At 41.0% G+C, this 25,175-nt stretch overlaps 1 protein-coding gene across 1 annotated transcript in view; it reads right to left on the bottom strand.

The window, feature by feature from the left end:
• The window catches only part of LOC121273278 (collagen alpha-1(II) chain), an 88,996-nt gene that overhangs the window by 36,978 nt on the left and 26,843 nt on the right, over positions 1–25,175 (bottom strand). Inside the window, exons 16-32 of the mRNA XM_041180343.1 lie at positions 24,930–24,983; positions 24,227–24,271; positions 23,678–23,731; positions 16,889–16,987; positions 16,323–16,367; positions 14,490–14,588; positions 13,230–13,283; positions 12,624–12,731; positions 11,706–11,759; positions 8,680–8,778; positions 6,317–6,370; positions 5,569–5,667; positions 5,272–5,325; positions 2,447–2,500; positions 1,875–1,928; positions 1,470–1,523; positions 388–432 (exon numbers count right to left, since the gene is read on the bottom strand). Coding sequence (XP_041036277.1) covers positions 388–432; positions 1,470–1,523; positions 1,875–1,928; positions 2,447–2,500; positions 5,272–5,325; positions 5,569–5,667; positions 6,317–6,370; positions 8,680–8,778; positions 11,706–11,759; positions 12,624–12,731; positions 13,230–13,283; positions 14,490–14,588; positions 16,323–16,367; positions 16,889–16,987; positions 23,678–23,731; positions 24,227–24,271; positions 24,930–24,983 — 1,125 coding nt within the window. The remainder of the gene's footprint in view (positions 1–387; positions 433–1,469; positions 1,524–1,874; positions 1,929–2,446; positions 2,501–5,271; positions 5,326–5,568; positions 5,668–6,316; positions 6,371–8,679; positions 8,779–11,705; positions 11,760–12,623; positions 12,732–13,229; positions 13,284–14,489; positions 14,589–16,322; positions 16,368–16,888; positions 16,988–23,677; positions 23,732–24,226; positions 24,272–24,929; positions 24,984–25,175) is intronic.

Genomic DNA, 25,175 nt, shown 5'->3' with positions numbered 1-25,175 from the left:
GATGTGTTGCAGTAGTGTTTATAATTGTAGAGTGATGTGTAATACAACAGGGATGTGCAACAGTAAGAGGGTTGTAACAGCATAGGGGTCTGTAACATAACTGTATGGGGATATATAACAGTATATGTGTCTGTAAAAGTATAGGGTGTGTTCCATTGTTTTGCCTGTTACATTTCAGGGGTGCCTAACAGGATAGTTTTCTGTGACACTATAGGGATATGCAACAGTATAGGTGTCTGTAACATTTACAGGTGTGTAACTGCATAGAGTTCATAGTAAACGTTGGTGCACTGAAAGATGGTTGAAACAATGTTGGGAAGTTTTTGTTATTTATAAACATTAATTTTAGGTATATATTTTTTTTCTGAGAAGGAATGTGATACTTACTCGTGGACCTGTCTGACCTGCGGCACCAGCCTCACCTGGAACACCCTGTTCAAGAAAGAGAAAATACAGGTGAGCGATGGCAGACAATTAAGATTGCACATACATGACATTACATAGAGAAATGTAGAAATCCAGCTATTTCAGTGCTAGAGCAGTCTCTAAGTCTATCCCAGCACTGTTTCTGCTTTTGGATTTTTTTTGGATCTTTGTTAATCACCTCTATAGCGAGGACTAATGCAGTTACTTATCAATGAATTAGTTTTCCTCTTGCCACAATACAATGTGTGGAGGCTCTTCTAATACCTCTCTTGGACTCCACAACAGGATACAAGAAACAGCTTATCTGACAACAGATCCCTCTGGTCTCTAATGCTCTTGCACTGCTGGAATCTAGATTTGCCTCGGTTTATTGAGACTACAAGGGCAATTGTTCCTCTGAATATTCTTATTTTGTTCCTTCTAATCTCCAAATAAGTCATCCTTCACTCTCTTCCTCCTCCCTGTTTGTGTCTGTATCAAAATCAAGACTCATCGTACTAGCTCCTACTTTAATTCATTTAGGGTCACTTAAACTTTAAGCATGGATTGAAAAAGGGATGTTTGCAATTTGACAGCCTGTTTTACGCCTCACCTGATTTTCTCTTTGATTGACTTCAATGGAAAGACAACAAAGGAGGTGTAAAATTGGCTGCCAATTTACCTGATAAAAGTTCAAACTACATCTATTGTGATCCCAAATTGTGGAACTCCTCATCTCCCTCCAGTCTTCCCTTCCTCCATATATCTATAATCTTTTAAAGGCCACATCTGATGCCCCCTAATTATAATCTACATAACAGCCACTGCATTTCAAAAATAACTCACTATATGAAACACATTGACACGTTCTGGTGTGTCATGGTGCAAGGTATTATGTGTTGTTTTACTCCTACTGCTCTTTTATACCTTGATAGTGTCCTACACTGTGGGCCTTGGCCCTTCACATTGGTTTAGAATACAAATAAATGTGAAGGATTGAAAACTGAACAGTTGAATGTTTTAACATTAAAGGATACATTGCCTGCAGTAAATTGATTACTTACCTGGTCACCTGGCTTGCCACCTTCACCAGGAGGACCTGGGGGACCTGGCAGACCCTGCAATAAAAGCAAAAACAATTTGATTAACACAAAGAGAAATCTGGAACTTGGTGGCAAAAAGGAACAGGATTTGTATGGGTAGATTTATATTAACGAGATTTTGTTGAATAAATTCAATATCATTATAACAAGGAAATAATTCTAAGAAATTAATATAATTTTAAATATAATGCTTTTAAAAGAGCAACAGGAGCAATTTGCTTTAATACTAAAAGATTTAGATTTTAAAAATAATATGAATGACCCATTGCTAAATGAGCCAGTTTGCTAATTATGCATCATAAATTTGTAATAAAGTCAATAAGGTTTTTTTTTTAGTTAAAATTGAAAAGATTTGATCTTACAGACCTGGAAGCCAGGGGGACCAGGAGGACCTTGTTCACCTCTCTCACCAGCAAGACCCTGCAATATGAAACAGCAGTAGTGTCAAAAGTGGACAAACATCTCAGCTATTAATGCACCATATTTTTCAGGCAAGTAGCTGTGGTCATGTTCAAGAATTTTGATGAGAACAACACAATGTGAGAAATACCACTAAACTCTTGTAACAAGATAATAAAATGTTTTAAAGTCATTCAGCATTTTTGGTGAGATTTTCTGGTCCCGCCCACTGGCAGGATTTACCATTGCCACCGAAGTCAACGGGCTTCCACTCGTCGCATCCACTGTGGTGGGGCCAGAAAATCCCGGCCTTTATTGAAATGAAAGTTACTGAAGTCTGGTGATTTTTGTAACAAAAATTTTACAAGTTAGAGTCTGAAAAGATATGACACTAATAGAGCATGCTCAATATGGAAGGGCATGAGGATGACAGTAAAAACAAAATACATTTTTAAAATGGATTAAAGAGTTCCAATTTAACAGTCTGATCTGATAAATTAAAATTGAAATGCTAAATTATCCAAGGTATTTGAACTCACTGATGGACCAGGAGGACCCTGAGCACCTGTCTCACCATCTTTGCCAGGCAAACCCTATGGAGGGGAAAGAGAATTGGCATTTAGTATAAAATAATGAAACCAAAGCTGTAATATCTTAACATACAAATAGATTTTAGCATTCTCTGTTAATCCTGTGAGGGCTGCACTTTAAAACACTCAGCACGAGCAATTGCTACTCAGGCTCACAGTGTACTGGCAGTTTAGTATACTCCGGCTTACTGTACTTAACTATATTGTCGATATATTATACTATCTTATTCTATTATAGTGTTATATCATTACCATAGAATGCTTTGCTATAATTATGCTGCGCTATATATAATGTACCATAACTTACTGTATATCATGTCATGCTACACCATGCCATCCATATATTGTATATTGTGTAATGACATACTGTGCATATATTCTACACATATACATACATGTAAATAATGTGCATTGCATATATTACATTAAGCTGTGTATATATTGTACTGCTGCGTGCTATATCAAATCATATTGCACATATACCAAGCAGCACCATCCTTTGCATTTTTATATTCTAGATTATATTGTGGATATACACATACAGCATTGTAAATAATGGGCAGTATTCGTCGTATATATGCATACTGTACTGTATGTAATGTGGTGGGCTTGTATTTATATTCTGCATTGGCACTTAATGTCAGTACAGGCAATGTACACACGCCATAATTTATGTAATGTGGGACACTTAAAATGCATACAGACTATCATATATTAAAAGGGAGGTGGTGGCATAGTGGTATTTTTGCTGGACTAGTATTCCAGAGGCCCAGGGTAACGCTCTGGGGACCTGCCACCACCTTCTCAAGGGCAATTAGGGATGGGCAATAAATGCTGGCTCTGCCAGTGATGCCCACATCCCACATGAATGAACAAAAATGTATATATAATCTGGTATACTTGTTAGGTGTATAGATTGCACTGTATATAATGTGGAGACTTGCAATGCACATATAGATTATACTGTATACAATTTTGGTCTCTTGTCATGTACATATTGTGTGGACTATAACGTGTGGTGCTCGTAATGTACATATACAGTACAATAATTAATGTGGAATGCTTGCAATATACATATATACTGCACTATATGAAATGTGGAGCATTGCCAATGTACATACACTGCATTATATATTTATAATATAGATATACTACACTGTATACACTGTGGAACACTTGTACATATATAGCATTATATATTATGTGGAGTGCTTGGTATTGTTCATATATACTTTACAATTTATAAGGTGTAATGCTTATAATACTGTATGCCTAGATACTGTATTGTCAATAATTTTCTTGTTCTTATACACTTATTGGGACCAATGAAACAGCTACTTTTAGGGGTTTGTCCTATGATGCTAGTAGAAATTGAGCCGAGATCAGAGGAACATGACACTATCATGAAGTTGTGTTATATTATGCAGGGTGCATTTACTGATCCTGCACTCTGAGCAGGATAACACTCTGAAAGAGAGATTGGATTGGAGATAATGCAATGCAGTGTAATGCCAGTTCTCCAGCCTATACTTCCTTTGAATCCAGCCCCAGCTGGGAATGTGTAATCATTGATTTTGCACTTATGTTCTTATTTTATACTGTAGCTCACCTTAAAACACTGTGTGAGAACCATACTAAATGGTGACATTTTATTGTTCCACTTTGCACTGCACCAAACTGTATTATAATCTTCATTGATAATACACTATTTAACATTTATATGTTCCACTGCAACTCAGTAAAATTTTCCTGATGTAATAACGGGGTGAATTTTATGCCCGCACCCCGCCCCCTGCTGGAATATTTGAAGGTTGGGGGGGGGGGGTATGTAAAATAAGATGGGTGGCTAGCCTGCGGCTTTCCACCCACCCCGCTCTGTCCAGGGAGGGCAGTAAGACATCAGGCAGCATACCTGCCTTTAGGCCTACTGAGGTCCTTAATTTGACAATTAAATGCCACTGAAGGGCCTCATTCCATTTCCACTACAATTTTTCAGCCTGCAGGGGAAGGCAGAAAGAAGGCAAACAGCTCAGCAGCTTTGACAGCATGGGCTGCTGTCAGGCAGGAAGTGGGGTTACCTCCTTTAGTGGGGCTGGGAGAGGGGTCCCTGTGCCCATCAGGGATACCTCCCTAAAATGGTACCTCACACTTTATTCCTCCTCGCTGGCCTCTCTAACATTGCCCCCCAACTCCTTCGCTGGGGTCTTGCAGCCGTGCTCATGCAAAATTCCCGGACTTACCCAAATCTGGTATACATCTTCATTTCTTCTTTGGGACTAGTTGTAGTCCCAGCAGTGGCCTCTACGGGGGGAGTGGGGAGTTGCTAGTTAATCTCTCCACCCGTAAAATCTACCCCAACATTTCCCTTGAGTAGCATTTAATTCCCTATAGTACATTTCCACATTTTAAATAAAATTAGGCCATATGCTTTAGGTCATTAACCACTGTAAAAATAGACTGCATTGTAAGGAGTATTGGTGAATTCAGTATATCCATTCATCAACAAGATCCTTTGGAACTCATCCTGGATCAGCTGGTCTTTTCCAATGAACAGTGTGTCTTGCTATTTCCAATTGTGTACTCTTTGCATACATTGACTTTTGTCATGTGCAACAGAATATTATATTATGACTATATCATACAGCACTGCTCTAGGCTAGTCAAGGTGTACATCAATGCTGACCATGGTATAACACCTGTCTAATAGATCATTTAAGAGCAATAGCTTTCATTTGTTAAATTACATTCATTCTGCAAAAGATCAAGTTACTTACCCTCAACCCAGGAGCACCAAGGAGACCCTTCTCACCAGCCTTGCCAGGCTCACCCTAGTGAAAAGAAAGGAAATAATGCCTTTATATTCAATATTGGCAGAACATTGGGTCAAATGGTTTTGCTTTATTTATAGGAAATCAGCTGAAACTATTAGTGAGTGAAGTGCAGCTATGCTGAAACCAGAGTATAGTATAACATTTGCAGAAACCATCAGAGTACAGTATAACACATGCATAGCCTATCAGCCTACAGTATAACACATGCAGAAACCAGAGTAGAGTACATGTTTTTCTTACAGTTGCACCCTTTGGTCCAGGGAAACCCATGACACCAGGCTGTCCCCTAGCACCCTGTGGACCAGGTGGGCCAGGGCGGCCATCTTCACCAGGGGCACCCTGCAGGCAAAACAGATAAAAGTGAACTTTCCTCACCATCTTCATAGAGCAGTTCATATTTATTTAATTCATTTTACAGTAACATATCCCTGTTAAATTGTAAAAAGGAACCAACAAAAGAGTTCCTGAGAGATGGAGGTAAATCATTCTTAGAATTTGTGTTTCTTTTGAAATAATTTCTTAGTGGCTGCAAACTACTTGTACCTTTCCCCGCCTAGGAGAGCGAAATGGTCTGCTTCCTTTGCCTAGAAGAATGGGATGGCCTAAATCTTTTGGCAATCATACTCTTCTGTATTAAGGAGAATGGATTAGTCTGAATGACTTGGCACCATATTCTCCTCTGCCTAGGAGAGTGAGATAGTCTGAATGTCTTGGCACCCATATCCCCCTCTACATAGGAGAGTTGAATGGTCTGAATCCTTTTCTATCACATGCCCTCTACCTATGAGGGTAGCATAATCTTAGTTTTCACATCTCTTTCTTTAGTTGGGAGTCAGTGCCATTACTGCCTCCATAGCACATCAATAGCACCCAGGTTGGCAGCAGGAATGATCAATTAAGCAAGGTGACTTAGACTAACCCAGATTCATTGCCTAGACAGATCCTGGAAAAGGACAGTAAAAAGCAGGGAACCTTTGGTTCAACTTACAGTAGCTCCAACTTTGCCTTGAGGACCAGCATCTCCAGGGCGACCAGTGAGACCCTAAACAAGAAACACACAAATGAAAAGTGTCAAAAGTCCATAAGATAAGAATATTCAGATTCTTTATTCACCATTAAGATATTTCTGCCATTAACGTTGGTCACTGCTTAAGAAACTATTATCTCCAAAGATACTTTTTCCAAATTCCCTTTGTGGGTAGATGATAGAGTTGAGGTTATGGTTTTAAAGATTTACTGATGTATATGTTTAAAAGGAGTGCACTCAGCAATAGTAAAAATTATGAGTTATTAAATGCATTTTAACATTTCCCAGGCTCCATATAATGGACATTTCACTCGTCCTTCTCAAGGATAATTAGGGATGGGCAATAAATGCTGGCCTAGCCAGTGACATCCACATCCAATGAATGAATGAAAAAAAAATCTAGTTCAGGAGGAGTTTTGATTTGCATAGCCAACCAGATGGAATTAAAAATAGTTATTTCATTAGGTACATTTAATCTACAGACATGGGGCCTCAGTCACACTTGCTTGGTTTTGTAAACAATGTTTGGTTTAATTTTGGCCAGAACAGTGCCTTATTTATGAGTCTTGGAATACAAAGAATATTTTATGCATATTTACTAGGCTTTTATTGCCTAAGTCTATGTAACAAGCACAGTGTTCCTGCACATATTGTTTCAAGCTGGGATCTGCCATTACTGTGTACAAATGTTTTTCTTTCCTGCAGTGCATGGGCGGAATTTTGTGGAGGCTATGGGGTCTCGGCCGCCGGAGAGACTCAACCCCATTCGCCTCTTTTCAGGAAGGCCTGCTGTGCTGCAACTTGTGACACTGAGGCACTTGACAGGCCAGTGGCGGGCCTTTCCCTGGGATGAAGGACATTGGGGGAGGGCAGAAGTTCCACCTGTTGAGAGCTGCCAGCCAATCAGAGGCCTGCAGCTCTTCTGTACTCAGCAGCGCCACCAGGGAGGTGGTGGCTGCTGCTGGTACACACCTACCTGAGGCCTGGGATAGAGGAGGGACCCGGGCACAGGTGAATGATGGCAGGAACAGGTCCCGGGTGAGGGGTCGGCAGCAAAAGCAGGGGTTGGCTCTCCCCTTCCCGATGCCGGGTCCTTCGATCAGGAAATCAGTGTCTTTGAATAAAGGACCCCCCCCCCCCGAAGCCTGCAAGAAAACATGCCAATTGTGGCTCAGCTATCTCTCTGGTGTAGCGCTCAACAAAATCTACAAGTCTTTTTGGGCATTCACTGATGGCGTGCCCAGCTCTGAGCTGTTACCAGAACTGGGATTCAGCACCCTCCTTCTCTTGCTATCCAATGACAAAATACAATGGAATGCTATTAGGAGGTAGGACAATCCTAGCGTCAATAGGGAGGAGGCAGTGGCATAGTGGTATTATCACTAGACTAATAGCTTAGGGTGACCTGGGTTCAAATCCCACCACAGCAAATGGTGAAATTTGAATCCAATAATACTTTAGAATTAAAAGTCTTGATTGTCATAAAAACCCATCTGATGCACTAATGCCCTTCAGGGAAGGAAAGCTGATATTGCTGCAGTCCCACAGCATTGCAGTTGGCTCTTAAAGGACAATTAGGGATAGACAATAAATGCTGGCCTGGCCAGTGATGCCCACATCCCATGAATGAATAATAAAAATACAGCAAGTAAAAGGAGTCTACTAGAAGCTGATTTCTAAGGTCTGGTATTACTTTAATGGGTTGGAATAATCTGAGGGCATTAAAAGTGCCATATCAACAGTAGCTCTTTCTTTATACGGAATACTAATGTGTTTTTTTTCTTGAAGTAGGCACATGGGCAGGTATAGACAATATTGGCTGATATATGTTTACTTGAGCTTGTTCTATTACAGCAAGACAATGAGAGAGAGGAGATTGTAATGCACAATCTGTAAGGGTATGTGGTGCAGGCAGGGGGAATTGTCTTACAGGGGGCTCAAAATGTTCCACAGATTGAACATTAATGCCTTATCAGATAATTACCAAATTGAAGAATATTAAGTCTTGGGGGATTGATTATTTCTTAGTTCAGGAACCAATCTGCCAAGCTCTATTCCCACAATATACCTTGGCCCAAGAGGTGAAAAGTTGGTGTGTGAACTTCTGTGCTCCACTCCATTTATGAAATGGTTATTTAATGGTTATGTGATTCCTAATTTTAAAGTTTAAGGTTTTAAGAAGAGGTTTTGAACAAATAAGCAAGTGTAAGAAGTGGAATATTAATACTGTGTTGTGTTATGTCTCTAATGTGGCATGAAAGGTATCAGGAACAGTTCATGTACATTTGAATAACAGAGGCTGTTTTCATAAAATTCTTTCTTACTCTTGCACCTGGCAGACCAGGTTCACCAGGACGGCCAGGATCTCCATTAGCTCCTTTAGGACCATGAACGCCAGGAGCGCCGCGCTCACCAGGGGCACCCTGCAATGGAAACCAAATATAAATTATTAGTTTATTGGAAAAAATCTGAAACAATACATCGTTAAACTTATTTTCTTATACTCCTGGACAAGATACAAAAAGTTTCCCACAAGATAAACAATCCTTCTCTTTGTATAGCCTCCCACCTCTCCTTCTCCACATTGTAATCTTTCTTCCTTGCTCCATATTACTCCTCAACAAAAACCATTGCTTCTCTCTCTTACCCTCCTCAGCTCCAAGTATACTGACATATGAATTACTCCTCATCCCCGCTGTGCTGAAATCAATATCTATTTCACTGCCTCCTATTCTAACTCATTCATTCCCTGGGATTCAAACTGCTTTCTCCTTACCCTCCTGAGTTCTTCCTTTCCTACAACAATCTGTTGGTTTTTAAAATTCCAGTTTGGCGTCATCAAACTACTACTTCTCCATTGAACTTGTTGCCTCTCCAACTCCTTCAGTTTCAGTAGTACTTTGCACTTTGGCAATGACCTTCTAGCTATCTTTCAAAATTTAAAAATAATGACTTTTGAAGTCAAATCCGAATTTGAGAAACATTTAAAAGCAGTTAGTAACTATCACTTGGATTTTTTATTTGTTCGTGGGATGTTAGCATTACTGGCTTGTCCAGCATTTATTGCCCATCCCTAATTGCCTTTGAGAAGGTGGGGGTGAGCTGCCTTCTTGAACCGCTGCAGTCCATGTGGTGTAGGTACACCCACAGTGCTGTTAGGAAGGGAATTCCAGGATTTTGACCCAGGGACAGTGAAGGAACGGCCGATATATTTCCAAGCCAGGATGTTGAGTGGCTTGGAGGGGAACTTCCAGGTGGTGGTGCACATAAATAGTAAAAGGGTGGTAAAAGGTGGAGTTGGGATGATGAGGGACCAGAAAGGGAATTTACACATGGAAGCAGAGGGCATAACTGAGGTATTAAATGAATACTTTGCATCTGTCTTTACCGTGAAGAAGATGCTACCCAGGCCATGGTGGAAGAAGAGGTCGTTCAGACACTAGAAAGGTTTAAAATTGAAAGGGAGGAGGTATTGGATAGACTATCTACAATTAAAGTTGATAAGGCACCAAGACTGGATGAGACGCACCCAAGGATACTGAAGGAAGTGAGGGTGGAAATTGGAGAGGCACTGACCATAATTTTTTAGTCTTCCTTAGACTCGAGGGACTGGAGAGCTAGGGGACTGGAGAATTGCGAATGTTACACCCTTGTTCATTAAATGGTGTAAGGGTAAGCCCAGAAACCACAAACCAGTCAGTTTAACTTCGAAGTGGGGAAACTTTGAGAAACAATAATTCAGAAAAAAATTAATAGTCACATGGACAAATGTGGGTTAATCAAGGAAAGCCAGTATGGATTTGTTAAGGGAAAATCATGTTTAACTAACTTGCTAGAATTTTTGAAGAGGTAACAGAGAGGGTTGATGAGGGAAATGCCGTTGATGTGGTGTACATGGATTTCCAAAAGGCATTTGATACAGTGTTGCACAACAGACTTGTGAGCAAAGTTGTGGCACATGGAATAAAAGGGACCATAGCAACATGGATATGGAATTGTCTGAGTGACAGGAAACAGAGAGTAGTGGTTAATGGACATTTGTTGGGCTGAAGGAAGGCTTATAGTGGAGTTCCCCAGGAGTCATTGTTGGAACTCTTGTTTTTCATGATATATATTAATGAACTGGACCTTAGTGTACAGGGCACAATTCAAAGTTTGTGGATGATACAAAACTCGGAAGCATTATGAACTGTGAGGAGGAGAGTGTCAAACTTCAAAAAGACAAGTTGGTGGAATGGGCAGGCTGGTGGCAAATGAAGTTCAATGCAAAGAAAATGTGAGATGATTCATTTTGGTAAAAAGAACACGGAGAAACAGTATAAAATAGAGGATACAACTCTAAAGGGGGTGCAGGAGCAGAGGGACCTGGGCGTATGTGTGCATAATTCATTGAAGGTGGCAGGACTGGTTGAGAGCACAGTTAATAAAGCAAACAGTATCCTAGGCTTTATTACTAGGGGCATAGAGTACAAGAGCAAGGAGGTTATGTTGAACCTCTATACATCACTAGTTGGGTCTCAACTGAGTATTGTGTCTAGTTCTGGGTGCCACATTTTAGGAAGGATGTTAAGGGGTTGGACAGAATGCAGAAAAGGTTCACGGGAATGGATCCAGGGATGAGCAACTACAGTTATGAAGATAGATTGGAGAAATTAGGATTGTTTTCCTTACAGAACAGAAGGCTGAGAGGAGATTTGATAGAGGTATTCAAAATCATGAGGGGTCTGGATAGGGTAGATAGGGAGAAACTGTTCCCATTTGTGAAAGACAATTTGCAATTGTCTCTGATTTTTGTGGTCCATCCGGGATGAGGTATCCGTTATTAGATGAAAAAAAAAAATCCATGGGCAGCATTTCTATCATGTATATGTTCAGGTGACTGATTGTGATGCTTGCACAACTGTTTCCTGATTTAAAAAACTTTATTTAATGCTTTTCAAGTCTTCAGCTCCCTGAGGCAGTCAGCGCTCAACTGCGGTGCGCTGATGTCAGCACCTGCCCTCTTCCCGCTCCCACCCTGGCAGTGCTAAGCTTCCTGGCGCATGCTCCACGCTGGCTGGATGTTAATTGGCCAGCCAGTGTGAAATCACGGTCAGCGGTCCTTTTCCCGGCTGCTCCCATGCCTGCTGATCATGCTTGCCCGCAGACCTAAAGATTTAGGCCTGTGATTCTGTGAAGAAGTTTTGGCTTCAAAGAACCAACCAATCAGGAGCCTTGGAGCCATGATCCATTGAATCTGAATTCTAAGTGCTCATGTTTAACTAATTAATGAATTACATTTCTTTCAAATTTTAAAAGGAGATGTAACTTTGACCTTAAACAATGTCACTCTCTGAACTGTAGTACCTACCTTAGGACCAGCAAGACCATCCTGACCTGGGAAACCACGGTTACCAGGAGCACCCTAGCAATGGAAACAAAAGAATTAATGAGACTACAGAGGCCACAATAAGAGGTTAATAAAATAGTCTTCACAACTGAGATATAACACATATGTACAACGTGCACTCCATAAAATCACACCATCTTTATGCAAGTCTCGCTATGGAAGTAAATAGTCTCACAGTGAGATCCCTAGAACAGTAATGAACCTAGCCATTAATTCAATTCCCATTTAGAATCAAAGAGCGGAATTTTACATCGGTGGGATGTTAAGGTCCTGCCGAAGTGAATGGACTTTTGAATGGCTCGTCACATTTTATGACACCCCCCCACTCTAACGGGGCTGTAAAATTCTGCCCAAAGTAATTTTCATTTAGATCTTTATTTAAAATCTGACCCTACTAAAATACATGAGAGGCCACAGTTTATGACCCTATACAGTGCTTGTGGCGTCACCCACAATCTCCATGGATATAAACAACACCTCCTGGCCTCTCATCATCATACAATAAAAACAGGACATGCTGGACTCTTTACAGAACTGAAATGCTAATCTTCTGTTCTCTTCCAGTCGTTGACAGAGCTATTGTGCATCTCTTGCATGTTCTGGTTTCATTTCAGATTTCCAGACTTTGCAATGTGTAGGATCAAAACAAAGACACAGATCACTTAATAGTGCTACATTTACTTATTACAGACAGACAAAATAATACAGCATGGTCTGAGTATTGATCCTTTTATCTTTGATTTATAGTGGGTTGTTGAGTACAAAACTATTAGTTCAAATATCTTTCTCTTGAGTGCTTTGTGCTGGACTTTGTCAGTCTGGTCAATGTGATTTCCTAACAAGCCTAACATAACAATTTGGAGAATGGAGGGAACTCACTCTTTCGCCAGGAGGACCATTTGGACCTGCAGCACCAGGTTCACCACGAGGCCCTCTCTTGCCTTCTTCACCAGCAGGGCCAGGAGCACCTTGAGGACCAGCAGGACCCTAAAGGAAGCAGCCGGAAAAGGATGAGCACTTTCTAGTTATTCTGTGAGACTCATTCTAATTACATTTACAGAACAATTAAAAACAATTGTGCAGACTTAAAATATAATTTAAAATTTTTAATGAATTATGACTGTATATTTCATATATAAAAATAGAAAATTTGTTTAGGAACTAGAAAAGGCCATTAGGCCCAATAAGTCAGTCTATTCCTGACACCTACCAAACTTCTCACCATATCCATCAATTATTCTCTTTTTCCACATACAGTTACTTATCTCTTCAGTCATGCATCAATGTCCTCTCCTAATACTTCTATAATTTGATTATTCTTTGAATGTAAAAGTTCGACCTGACTTCCCCATATACTTCCTAACCTTTTTCATTTTTAATTTGTGTCCCCTGGTACTTTGGGTAGTATTTATTACTACTTGAATCAAAAAGGTTACCCATACTTTGAATGCTCCGCTAAAAATGTATATCTTTCTTGATACTTACAAATTCTCCTTTCGGGCCTGCTTCTCCCTTGAATCCTGGGACTCCAGGCTCGCCCTGTCAGACAAAACAATTGTCAGGATTAGACGTTGGGGATTGGTAACATGAAGTAGACCAGTGGTGCTCATAAACTGTAGCCTTTGGCAGACTTGCTGCTCCATGGAGTTTTGGGCCTCCTTTCAAGGCCTGACAGCTAAAGGATGTTGCCAGAGCTTGGATTCAGGGCTGTTCCCTCCTCCCACTGTTGTCACCAATTTTTCAATTACAGTGCAACTCTGGATGTGAGAAATTTTCATTGTCCACTTGAATTGGAAATGCCCAGGAGTCATATTCTAGATTCAATCCTTCCAAACTTGGGTCGCATCTGAAGACAGCATTTTGAGTTCTATAGCACTTTGGTGAAGTACCAGTGGTTACATGTTGTCACTGGTGGGTTGGTAATTTAAGGGGATGAAGCGAAGGAAATGTACAAATATAGCACACATTAAAGCACACTGGTTCATGTTTCAGTCTTATTATCCTTGAGAGACATTGGTTGGCACTGTGAAGTTTTGGTTTAGCTTCGTGTGGTGAAGTTTGGCATGATGAGATGTTTGGTAAAGTTTGATGTGGTATAATTTGGTGCAGTTTGCCATTATTAAGTTTGCAGTAGTTTGGCAATGAATAATTTATTACATTTTGGCATTTAGTCCCTCAAGCCTGTTCTACCATTCAATGAAATCATGGCTGATCTGTGACATAACTACCTATTCCCACCTTTGTCCCATATCCCTTAATACCTTTGGTTAACAATCAACCTCAGAGTTTGCATGTCACCATTTAGTATGGAAAGTGTGTAAAGTTTGGTGTACTTTTGGCACATAGCAGTTTGATATGATTTTGTGTGGTGATGTTTGGCATTATTTGGAATGTAATTTTAACATGGGTTGAAGTTTGGTGTAGTTTGAAAAAGTCATGCAATGAAGGCATATTTAAGTCATATCATTTAGTTATTGTTTGCCATGATGAAGTTTGGTGTGGTATGATGTAGTGTCCTTGTACATTGTTACTAATATCATACAACCTGGCTGATTTCATTTATGTTATTTGTTCATATTGGCCAGAAATGTCCATAAAACTCCACTGAAAGTAGTGGAAGTTCCAGAAGATTCCAGTTGGGGGAAATGCGCAAAATGTATTTTCAATTACTTTGAAAATACATTTCATGTTTCATGACCATTCAGAAAGAAATTACACTCTTAAATGCTGAATATTTTTACTTACTTGTTGACCTTTAGGACCGAGAGGGCCAGTAGCACCTTGTGGGCCTGGAGGACCACGTGGACCAGGGAAACCGGGAGCACCAGCAATGCCAGGAGCGCCCTAGGAGGAGAAGAAGAAAAGTTAGCATCAACTGATAGACTGGGCATTAGTAGAAGATATCAGGTCTTGTCAACACTAACTTTTAAGTAAAATAAGAAATAAATGTAAGCTTCATATTCACGATCATGTTCCTTTGCTCTAAGATGGTGAATAAACATAGCAGGGATGGTCTTGTTAAAAGGCATTGTCTAAAAATCTAGTTGAGGGGCCAAGGCTCACAGTGTAGGGCATCAGCAAGGGAGTAAAGAATAGAAAAGAAACTGAAATAAGTGCTTGGGTGATGGCAAGTTTAGGTTTTAAAAGCTCGTAGATTATACAAGTATGGGAAGACTGAGGACAGTAAAGGGTTCCACTGCATTGAGACTTAAAGGGTTGTGAATCTTTGTAATTCTCTACCCCAGAGAGCTGTGGATGCTCAGTTGTTGAGTATATTCAAGAGAGAGATTGATAGATTTTTGAGTTCTAAGGAAATTATGAGATATGGGGATAATGCGAGAAGGTGGAGTTGAAGGAGATCAGCCCCAATCTTGTTGACTCGCAGAGCAGGCTCAAATGGCCTACTCCTGCTCCTATTTCTTATGTTCTCCTGGTCATTACTTGAAGGATAATTCTCTGCATTCAGCAAACACCAAAGTGGCCCAATCAAGAAATGCTCCTTTAAAGGGCAGGATTTTTCAGCTGGCAGGGTTTCCCACCCCATCACTAAGAGTCGATGGGGAACAAGTACCGGCTACCCCGCAGCTATTTAATGGTCAGAGGGACATTAGTGGATAATGGTGAGACTTTTGCTCCCATTTGGGGAGGAAGTCCTGCCTTAGAAAGCTGCCGGCCATCTGTAGTCCCAGCAGCACTAAGTTCAATCAGTGGACACTCCTAGGACTACAGCCAGTCCCCAAAGGAGAGGAGCTAACGGAGGCCAAACTGAAGGTGCATCTGGTGTATTGATAAGCCCTGGCTGACAGGCCCCAGAGAGGGGAGTGAAGGGGTTGGGGGGCTGGGAGGAGAATTAAAGGAGCGTATGACCTTGGGGGTGTGTGGAGTGCCTCTGATAAAATACAGGGGATCCTCCCAAAGGAGGTACTCTCCATCACCTCCTTGCCCAACACCAGCCCTCGCAGATAAAGCTGCCAGGCTACCCACTCTACCTGGGTCTCCCCCTAGCATGGGTAAAATACTGGGATGAAGCACTTAAATGCCCATTAATTGGCAACTTAAAGGCCTCAATAGGCCCAAGGGCAGGCCAGCCACCCGACACCTCCACCATTCTACCAGAAAATGGGAGACAGGTCCTGGGCGTGTGGGTAGGCAGCGGGGAGGCAATGTGCTGCATTTTATGAACCTCCATCTTCAATGTCACCGGCAGGGGACCATAAGAGTCTGCCCTAAAATTCCCTTTACACAGGCAAACATTGTTTTCTTTGCTGTGCTTATTCTTGATATGATACTGTACAATTGCATTGTCGTCATGTCACACCTAAGATTACACTGGGAATTATTGACTCAACTGTTTGAAGATCAATATTTAGTTTCCTGGACAATGCTGTTGTAAATCAAAAGAGCTTGTCCTTATTATGATTGTCATGGGTCTGAAATTCTCCAGAATTTTTAAAATCAGTTAGGATTAAATAGTTGCCAGATGAGAAAATTCAAACCTATTTTAATATTTAATAATTTTGATTTATTATATATTTTTAATAATCAGTGAGACCAAGTAAATAATTGAGCTATACTTACAGCAGAACCTTTTGCTCCAGGAATACCATCAGTACCAGGGTTACCCTGTAAGAAGAGATAGAAGGGACAGACATCATTGTAATGCAGCAACATCTAAATAGCAAGACACAAATTGGCTTACATCTCTAAAATAAAATTTTAAAATGACAGGAGCTCATGTATTTCATTGAAGAACAGACTGTTGCACATTCATGATTTGGATTCCATATTTCATTAAACCTAGTTTACAATATTTAGGATCAGAAATTTACAGATTTAATCGGAAGTAAATTCAGAACAAATTTGCTCAGGAAGTTAAACTACTACAATTGGACTCAGTCTTTCTGGACTAGAATAAGGAAATATCTAAGGACTCTGTGAGCACAGGATCAAGCTAGCCATGACATTCTACCACTGTCAAATAGCCTGAAGATATTCAACAAATGAAGAATGGCTGCTTGTTATTGAATCTTTGATTGGCAATAGCCTTGTACTTGAAAGAGTTACAAAGTCTTGTGAATACTGTATTCCTGCAGATGGTGAGAAATTACAAAATATATGACTGGATGATGGATTTGATAACTTACGGGAGCTCCAGCAGGGCCTGGGGATCCAGGGCTACCCGACTCTCCTCTTGATCCCTGGGCACCCTCAGGACCACGAGCACCAGTTGGACCAGCTTCTCCCTGTGTGGAATAAAAAGGAAACAGATATTAGGACAATGTGCAGAGCAGTGTGCCATTCTTTGCTGCAATCCAAAGATATGACAGATTCAGTTCATTGCTTTGACCAATTCAATTGCATATTATAGATAGTTGACAGCTCCAACAATTTAAAATGATTGTTGAACTCTGCTTCGCTACAAGAAAGTTACTGTTGGAAATAAAGCAGTTGCTTCCCCAGTGCTTGAAAAGGGAGAAGCCTTGGGTTATGGGTAAGATGCAAATATTGGTACCCAGTGAGGGACAACATCACCTGTTAAGGTTTAATGGCCCACATTCAGAGTCACTGAATTAGTATACATTAAATAACATTAATTTGCAACACTTAAGAATAACTCTTGAACTCCTCACTTGCCAAATCCTTAATGTCCCAAACCAATATGCCAAAAATGCTTAGTGACACAGGTAAGGGGCCATTCCCAAGATGCAGAATGCCACTGGAGATGGGTAAGATTAATCTCATGGTAAATTATGCCATCCAGCATGTTTAGTGACATGGATGAGGGGCACAGCCAGTAGTACGGACAAAGGTCATGGCCAATGGTATGGGTATGAACTATACTTAGTGATAAAGATATAGCCATGACCCATGGCATGGCTATAAGCTATGGTATGGGCAATGCCCAGTGATATGGGTAAAGGTCATGGCCATTTGTATGGTTACAAGCCTTTCCAAGTTATAAGGGTAAGGTCATGACAGGTGAAATGGACAAAGGACATGCCCAGTGAAAAGGATATGGGGCACAACTATTGGTTGGGTACAAGTCACTCCAAATGATATAGCTAAAAGTCTTTACCAAAATATTTATGACTCATACCCAGTGGTAGCGGTACAGGTTATGATCGGGGCAATGGAGCATGACCTGTAATATGGGTACTGGGCATGACCATAAATATGAGTATTGCAATGCCCAGAGGTGTTGGTTTGGGTATGCCCATGCCCAGTAGTATTGGTGCAGCCTATCTTCAGAGATCAGGATATGGCTATGCCAAATTGTACTGGTATGCGATACCTCCAGTGATCTGAGTATGGCTGTGCACAGTTGTATTGGTATGCAGAGTTCCCAGTGATTTGGGTATGTCTATGTCCAGTGGTAGTGGTATCAGGTATATCTAGGGTTTTGGGTATGCTGTGCCCACTGGTTTTGGGCACAGGTGCTTCCTATGATTTGCATATGGTCATCCCAAGTATTTTTGGTATGACTATGCCCAGTGGTATTTGTATGTGGTATGCCTAATGATTTAGGTATGATTATGCCAAGTGGTATTGGTGTGGGGTACCTCCATGGATTCAGGTATAGTTATGCCCATTCGTTCATGGAATGTGAGTGTTGCTGGCAAGGCCAACATTTGTTGGCCATTCCTAATTGCCCTTAAAAAGACTGTAGAAAGCCACCTTCTTGAACTTATGCAGTTCATGTAGATACAACCACAGTGCTGTAGGAAGGGAGTTTCAGGATTTTGACCGAGTGACAGTGAAGGAATGGCAATATAATATGAAGTCAGGATGATGAGTGACTTGGAAGGGAATTTGCAGGTGGTGGTGTTCCCATGTATCTGCTGCCTGTGTCTTTCTAAGTGGTAGAGGTCACGAGTTTGGAAGGTGCTGTTAAAGGAGCTTTGATGAGTTGATGCAGTGCATCTTGTAGATGGTACACACTGCTGGCACTGTGCATTAGTGGTGGAGGGAGTGGATGTTGAAGGTGGTGGACAGGGTTCCGATCAAGTGGACTGGTTTGTCCTGGATGGTGTCGAGCTTCTTGAGTGCTGTTGGAGCTGCACTCATCCAGGCAAGTGGGGAGTATTCCATCACACTCCTGACTTGTGCCTTGTATACGGTGGACAGGCTTTGGGGAGTCATTGGTGAGTTACTCACTGCAGGATTCCTAGCTCTGACCTGCTCTTGTAGCCACAGCATTTATATGGCTGGTCGAGTTCAGTTTCTGGTCAATGGTAACCCCCAGGATGTTGTAATAGGGGATTCAGCGATGGTAGTGCCATTGAATGTCAAGGGGAGATGGTTAGATTTTCTCTTGGAGGTGGCCATTGTCTGGCACCTCTGTGGCACAAATGTTCTTTGCCACTTATCAGCCCAAGCCTGAATGTTGTCCAGGTCTTGCTGCATATTGGCATGGACTGCTTCAGTACCTGAGCAGTCATAAATGGTGCTGAACATTGTGCAATCAACAGCAAACATCCCACTTCTGACCTTATCTTGGAGGGGAGGTCACTGATGAAGCAGTTGAGCCTAGGACACTACCCTGAGGAACTCCTGCAGTGATGTCTTGGGACTGACATGATTGAGCTCCAACAACAACAACCATCTGCCAAGCCAGAGTTTTATAAAGGTTCCTCATAACTTGTACTCGATGCTTTTGTACTCTATGCCACTATTTATAAAATCCAGGATACTGTATGTTTTATTAACCACACTCTCAACCTGTCATGTCATCTTCAATGATTTATACACATATACACCCAGGTCCCTCTGCTCCTGCACCCCCTTTAGAATTGTATCCTTTATTTTGTATTGTCTCTCCACATTCTCCCTACCAAAATGTATCACTTTACACTTCTCTGTATCAAATTTTGTCTACCACATGTCTGCCCATTCCACCAGCCTGTCTATGCCCTCTTGAAGTTTAACACTATCCTCGTCACAGTCCACAATATTTCCACATTTTGTGCCATCTAATTTTGAAATTGTGTCCTGTACTCCCAAGTCTAAGTTATTAATATATCAAGAAAAGCACTGGTACAACCTCTGGGGAATTCCACTGTATACCTTCCTCCAATCTGAGAAACAATTGTTCACTGTGATTCTATATTTCCTCTCATTCAGCCAACTTCATATCCATGCTGCCACTGTCCCTTTTATTCCATGGGCTTCAACATTGTTGGAAAGCCTATTATTGGCACTTTATCAAACACCTTTTGGAAGTCCATGCAGACCACATTACTCCATCAATCCTCTCTGTTACCTCTTCAAATACTTGATCAATTTCATTAAACACAATTTGTGTTCCTTAAATAATCCACATTCTTGCAAGTGAGTGTTAATTATGGTCTCAAAAAGGTTCCCTATCACTGAGATTAAATTGACTGGCCTGTAGTTGCTGGGTTTGACTGTACCCAAATTTTCTCCTCTTTAAAGGCAACTTATTTCTCCATTACAGTTCTGCCTACTAATCTTTAATGCCGTTGTATCTAAACAGATCTGTTCTCAGCCCACTGAAATTGGTCCTCCCCCTCTGGATTTCTCCTTGTCCTTTTTCATAGCTAACCTGGACCCTATGTTCACTATCCCCTAAGTGGTCCCCTACTGGTACTTGATCCGCTTGACGCACCTCATTCCCCAGAACCAAATCCAGCAATTCCTCCTTCCTTGTTGGACTAGGAACATACCCATCTAGAAAATTTTCCTGAATACACTTCAGAAACTCTTATCGCTCTATGCCCTTCGTACTATTATCATCCTAGTCTATATTAAGATAATTAAAGTCCCATACTACACTATAGTTTTTGCGCCTTACTGTAATTTTCCCCCAAAAATCCCAAATTCCTTAACCTTTCCTCATAACCTAAATTCCTAACACTCATCATCATTTTTGTGATGGCGTTTGCACCTTTTCAAGAGCAATGATGTCCACTGTGTGATTATCTGGTAAGAATGGCACAAACTACTCCAGATGGGGTCTAATTGGCACCTTACACAGCAGAGAGAGATGTATCTGTCACACTTTAGTTAGCAAAAAACACAAACGCTTGCATCAAGCCTGAACAAAGCAGCAGTTCAAGACATTTCCAGAACGCTTAAATATACTTAAATAGGAACATTAAATCAAATATATTCTTGGATCAAGTTTGCTCTTGAGCAACATGAGGACACTGAATTGAAATTAAGAATAATGTTCAGATGCAGCCTGGTTTATTGCGAAAGTTCTCTTCTTTAATCTGTGTTGCATTTTTGGATCATTTACTGTGAAGTAGTTTCATATAAAAATGAACTTTCCATCTTAATTTTGAATTTTGGTCAAGGGTCACGGCAGGATGTGTTGGAAGTAAGGTGTGCTAGATTAACTCTGGGTCATGGGCAAAAGAGGAATCAGTTTTCCCAAATTTATACAAACCAGTATTAGAGAAAGCTATCTGGGTTAAGACAATAGAGGTCATAGGTTCAAATTCCACTTTCACAAATTGTAAAATTAAAAACATCTTTGTAGTCTGTGGGCTGGCACCAGAAAAATTACCACAAAAATTGCTGGATTGTCATAAAAACCCAACTGGTTCACTAATCTCCTTCAGGGGAAGGAAACCTGCCATCTCTACTAAGACTGGTCTACTCGTGACTCTGGTTCCCCACTGTGATTGACCCTTAATGTCCTCAGGGAAACTAAGGGTAGGCAATGAATACAGTGTAACCCAGAATCCCAAGAACAAAATTTTTAAAATATGCTTGCATTTATATTGTAGTATATCACACCATCAAAAGCGCTTTCAATAGTGAATCATTTTTGAAGTGTGCCAGTAATGACCTACAAAAACAAGAACAGTAAATTGATCGTTTCATCATCTTTAGTTGAGGGAGGAACATCAGCCAGCAATCAAAATATGGTGAATTGTTTAATGGGCACCTGTGGCCAGTTTTGATGACAAAAAATGTGACTTATTAAGAGAGAAAAATCTCCCTAAGTAGTAGCACACTTTGTACCTAGTTGTTCTGTGGATGCTGAATTCAAAGCCCTGCTTTGCCTAACTTGTGGACAATGTTACATTTGCAGTTCTGGATCACAGGAGTGCAATACCTGAGGGTGAGCTCATTGTGCCAAAACTGACAATTTTATTCGGACAGAAGAATTGAAATAAAATAATGGAGCCGATTTCAACAATTGTGTTGAAACAATGGGACTTAAAGATTTAAATTCAGGTTCAAATTTATGCCATAAGATTTCTCCTTTTGGCTCTGTTTTCAACCTCACCCCTGCCTCAGCTCATCTGCTGTTGAAACTCTCATTTATACCTTTGTTACCTTTAGACTTGACTATTGCAACTCACTACTGCTGGTCTCCCATTTTCTACCTTCTGTAAACATTGTAAACTTGAGGTCATCGAAAGCTCTGCTGCCTGTTGTAATTCACAGCAATCCCTGTTCCCCATCAGCCCTGTGCTCACTGTCCTACACTGGCTTCCAGTCAAGCAATGTCTTGATTTTAAAATTCTCATCCTTGTTTTCAAATCCCGCCATGGCCTCATTCCTCCCTATCTCTGTAACCTCCTCCCAGTCCCTACAACCCTCCCTATCTCTGTAACCTCCTCCAGTCCCTACACCCCTCCCTATCTCTGTAACCTCCTCCCAGTCCCTACAACCCTCCCTATCTCTGTAACCTCCTCCAGCCCCTACAACTCTCCCTATCTCTGTAACCTCCTCCAGCCCCTACAACCCTCCCTATCTTTGTAACCTCCTCCAGCCCCTACAACCCTCCCTATCTCTGTAACCTCCTCCAGCCCCTACAACCCTCCCTATCTCTGTAACCTCCTCCAGCCCCTACACCCCTCCCTATCTCTGTAACCTCCTCCAGTCCCACTACCCTCTGAGATCTCTGTGATCCTCTAATTCCGGCCTCTTGATCATCCCCGATTTTAATCACTCCACCATTGGCGGCCGTGCCTTCAGCTGCCTGGGCCCCAAGCTCTGGAATTCCCTCCCTATCCCTCTCCACTTCTCTACCTCACATTCCTCCTTTAAAACACTCCTTAAAACCGACCTCTTTGATCAAGCTTTTAATTATTTGACCTAATATCTCCTTATGTGGCTTGGTGTCATATTTTGTTTGTTTTATATCACTCCTGTGAAGCACCTTAGAACGTTTGATCACATGGTGCTGTATAAATATAAGTTGTTGTAAGTAGATAGTTTTGTGCAGAACACACATTTCTATCTAGATCAACTGGTATTTCAAATCATGTCTGTTTTCACTTGGGCCTTGTTACATAAAGAGACAAGCCAGAAAAAATGGCAAGGACAGGATTATGTTCAGGCTAAACAAAACACAAACCATGTGGGGCCTTCTAGTACTGACCACGCACTGTCTGGCCAGGTTAAAGGATAATGTGTAAGTTATCTGATGGAAAAATTAACCTTTTTTTTCAGAATTGACTGGCCATTCTTTCAGAATAAAGTCTTTTAGAGTATGTACTTCAACCTACATAGGGGTTTAAACTATGAACCAGGTCCAATCAAGTATGCCTATCCTGCAGGTGGATATGAATAAATCATACTTGTTAGTCTGTATCTCCAGCTCCTTACACATCATAGACATGTGAAAGAATGTTGCCTGTGGCCTCAAATTCTCTGTGTACCGCTCTCGGTGACCTCCAAGCTCAAAGACTTGCTTTATTTAATCAATTCGTGGTTCTCAGAAGCTGGAATTCCTGCCCTACTTGTTATCCTGCCAAGACTCTCTCTATCTTTCTTTCTGTCTTTCACTCTTCTGGACTGCAAAGGAGAGGGTGGGTGAGGGGAAAGAAGGGGCCTCTACATCTCTTCATATTCAGAGCAGCCCTCAGAGAGGAATGTCATTAGAATTGCTGCTTATTCAGGCTGTCAGCAGTACGGGACAGGTTCAGAGATTATCTCCCGCGGCCTCCACTCACCTTAGAACCTGGAGCGCCTGGGAAACCGGGAGCACCAGCAGGACCGACTGGACCCTGAGGGGAAAAAAATATGGCAAAGATTTAATCAACAAGAGTGGAGTAGATGACAAAACCAACATCTGAAAAGAATTAGCCAGTGTTAAGAAACAACACAAAGAGATTTATTTTTATCTTTAACAACCTAAAAGGGTACTGAGTGGCAGTGGATTATAGTGTTCCAATTAAAAAAAAACTGGGGGAAAACTAACTTAAGAATCTTTGTTTTAAGCTATGAGTTTTGAACTACAATACCTTATTATCTGAGCTGGATAAAGCTTTAATAAATGCTATATTGCAATGAGCAATTAACAATTAACCAAATAATTGGATTTTAACAGTGCTACATTTTGTCTTTGCAAAATCAACCAAGATGGTAAAAATGAACCAGATTTTAGCGAATGGTCAGAGTGAATAAAAAAAATGTGATTTGTACTTTTTTGATTAAATTTTTGACAGGAGTTCCACACCTGGATATGTGTATAAAACCTATATTTAATCTGAGATACTTACAGGAGGACCAGCTGGACCAGGCAGACCATCGTTACCACGGGCTCCCTGTGAAATAAAGAGGCAGGGTCAGCGCGACAGATCAGCACTAATACAAAATTGCATTGTCTAATTACTTTGAAGATCAAATTAGCTGTAAAGTGCACGAGATTTGACTGTGTAATTGTGTAATTGATGCAGCAAGAATCTGTATCAGCATTAATGGAAAAGAGATATTCTACTGCTTTCTATGTTAAATTGCAATCAGAATTTTACAGTACAGGAGGAGGCCATTCAGCCCATTATTCCTTTGCTGGCTCTCTGAAAGAGCTCTCCCTTTAATCCCATTCGACTGCCCATTTCCCAATTGTGCCATTGCCTCTCTGCCAGTTCTCTGAAAGAACTCTTCCCTTGGCCCCATTCCCTGGTCTTTTCCCTACCAACTTAAACTGCATCTGTTCTGGATTTAAGACAAAGGCCGGAATTTTCCAGGGACCGGCGAGCCATTGAAATCTCCATTCACATTGGTGGGACTGGAAGATCCCGCCGGCGTGTCAGGGTGGAAAATTCTGGCCAAAGTTTCTAAGCTGATTTAAATCTGTAATTCTGCATGAATGTGAAATGGATGGCATGTATCGGGTGATTTCTGCTGTGAGTTTGTGTGTAAGTTAGAAATCAGTGCTTGGCATTTATATTAATACAGTCTGAAGGTTGGTGTTCTACTTACAGCTGAACCAGGAGGTCCAGGACGGCCTCTCTCACCAGGCAGACCACGTGGACCCTGCAAAGTAAAGAGAGCAGCTCCTTTGAGTCTTACAACTTAAAATTTTGTGCTGGTCATCACAACAACTGATGAAGTTTCAATTTTGATGTAATTTATTAAATATTTCAACATGATAATGCATATTATCAACACAATTAAATTATGCAAAATGATAAAAAGAATTATAGCTAGCTCCTTGCAGTTTTATGA

The sequence above is a fragment of the Carcharodon carcharias genome, chromosome X, assembly GCF_017639515.1.
Source record: "Carcharodon carcharias isolate sCarCar2 chromosome X, sCarCar2.pri, whole genome shotgun sequence".
Taxonomy (NCBI): Eukaryota; Metazoa; Chordata; class Chondrichthyes; order Lamniformes; family Lamnidae; genus Carcharodon; species Carcharodon carcharias.
The sequence above is the reverse complement of the archived record's forward strand: the minus strand, read 5'-3'. Positions and strand labels throughout refer to the sequence as shown.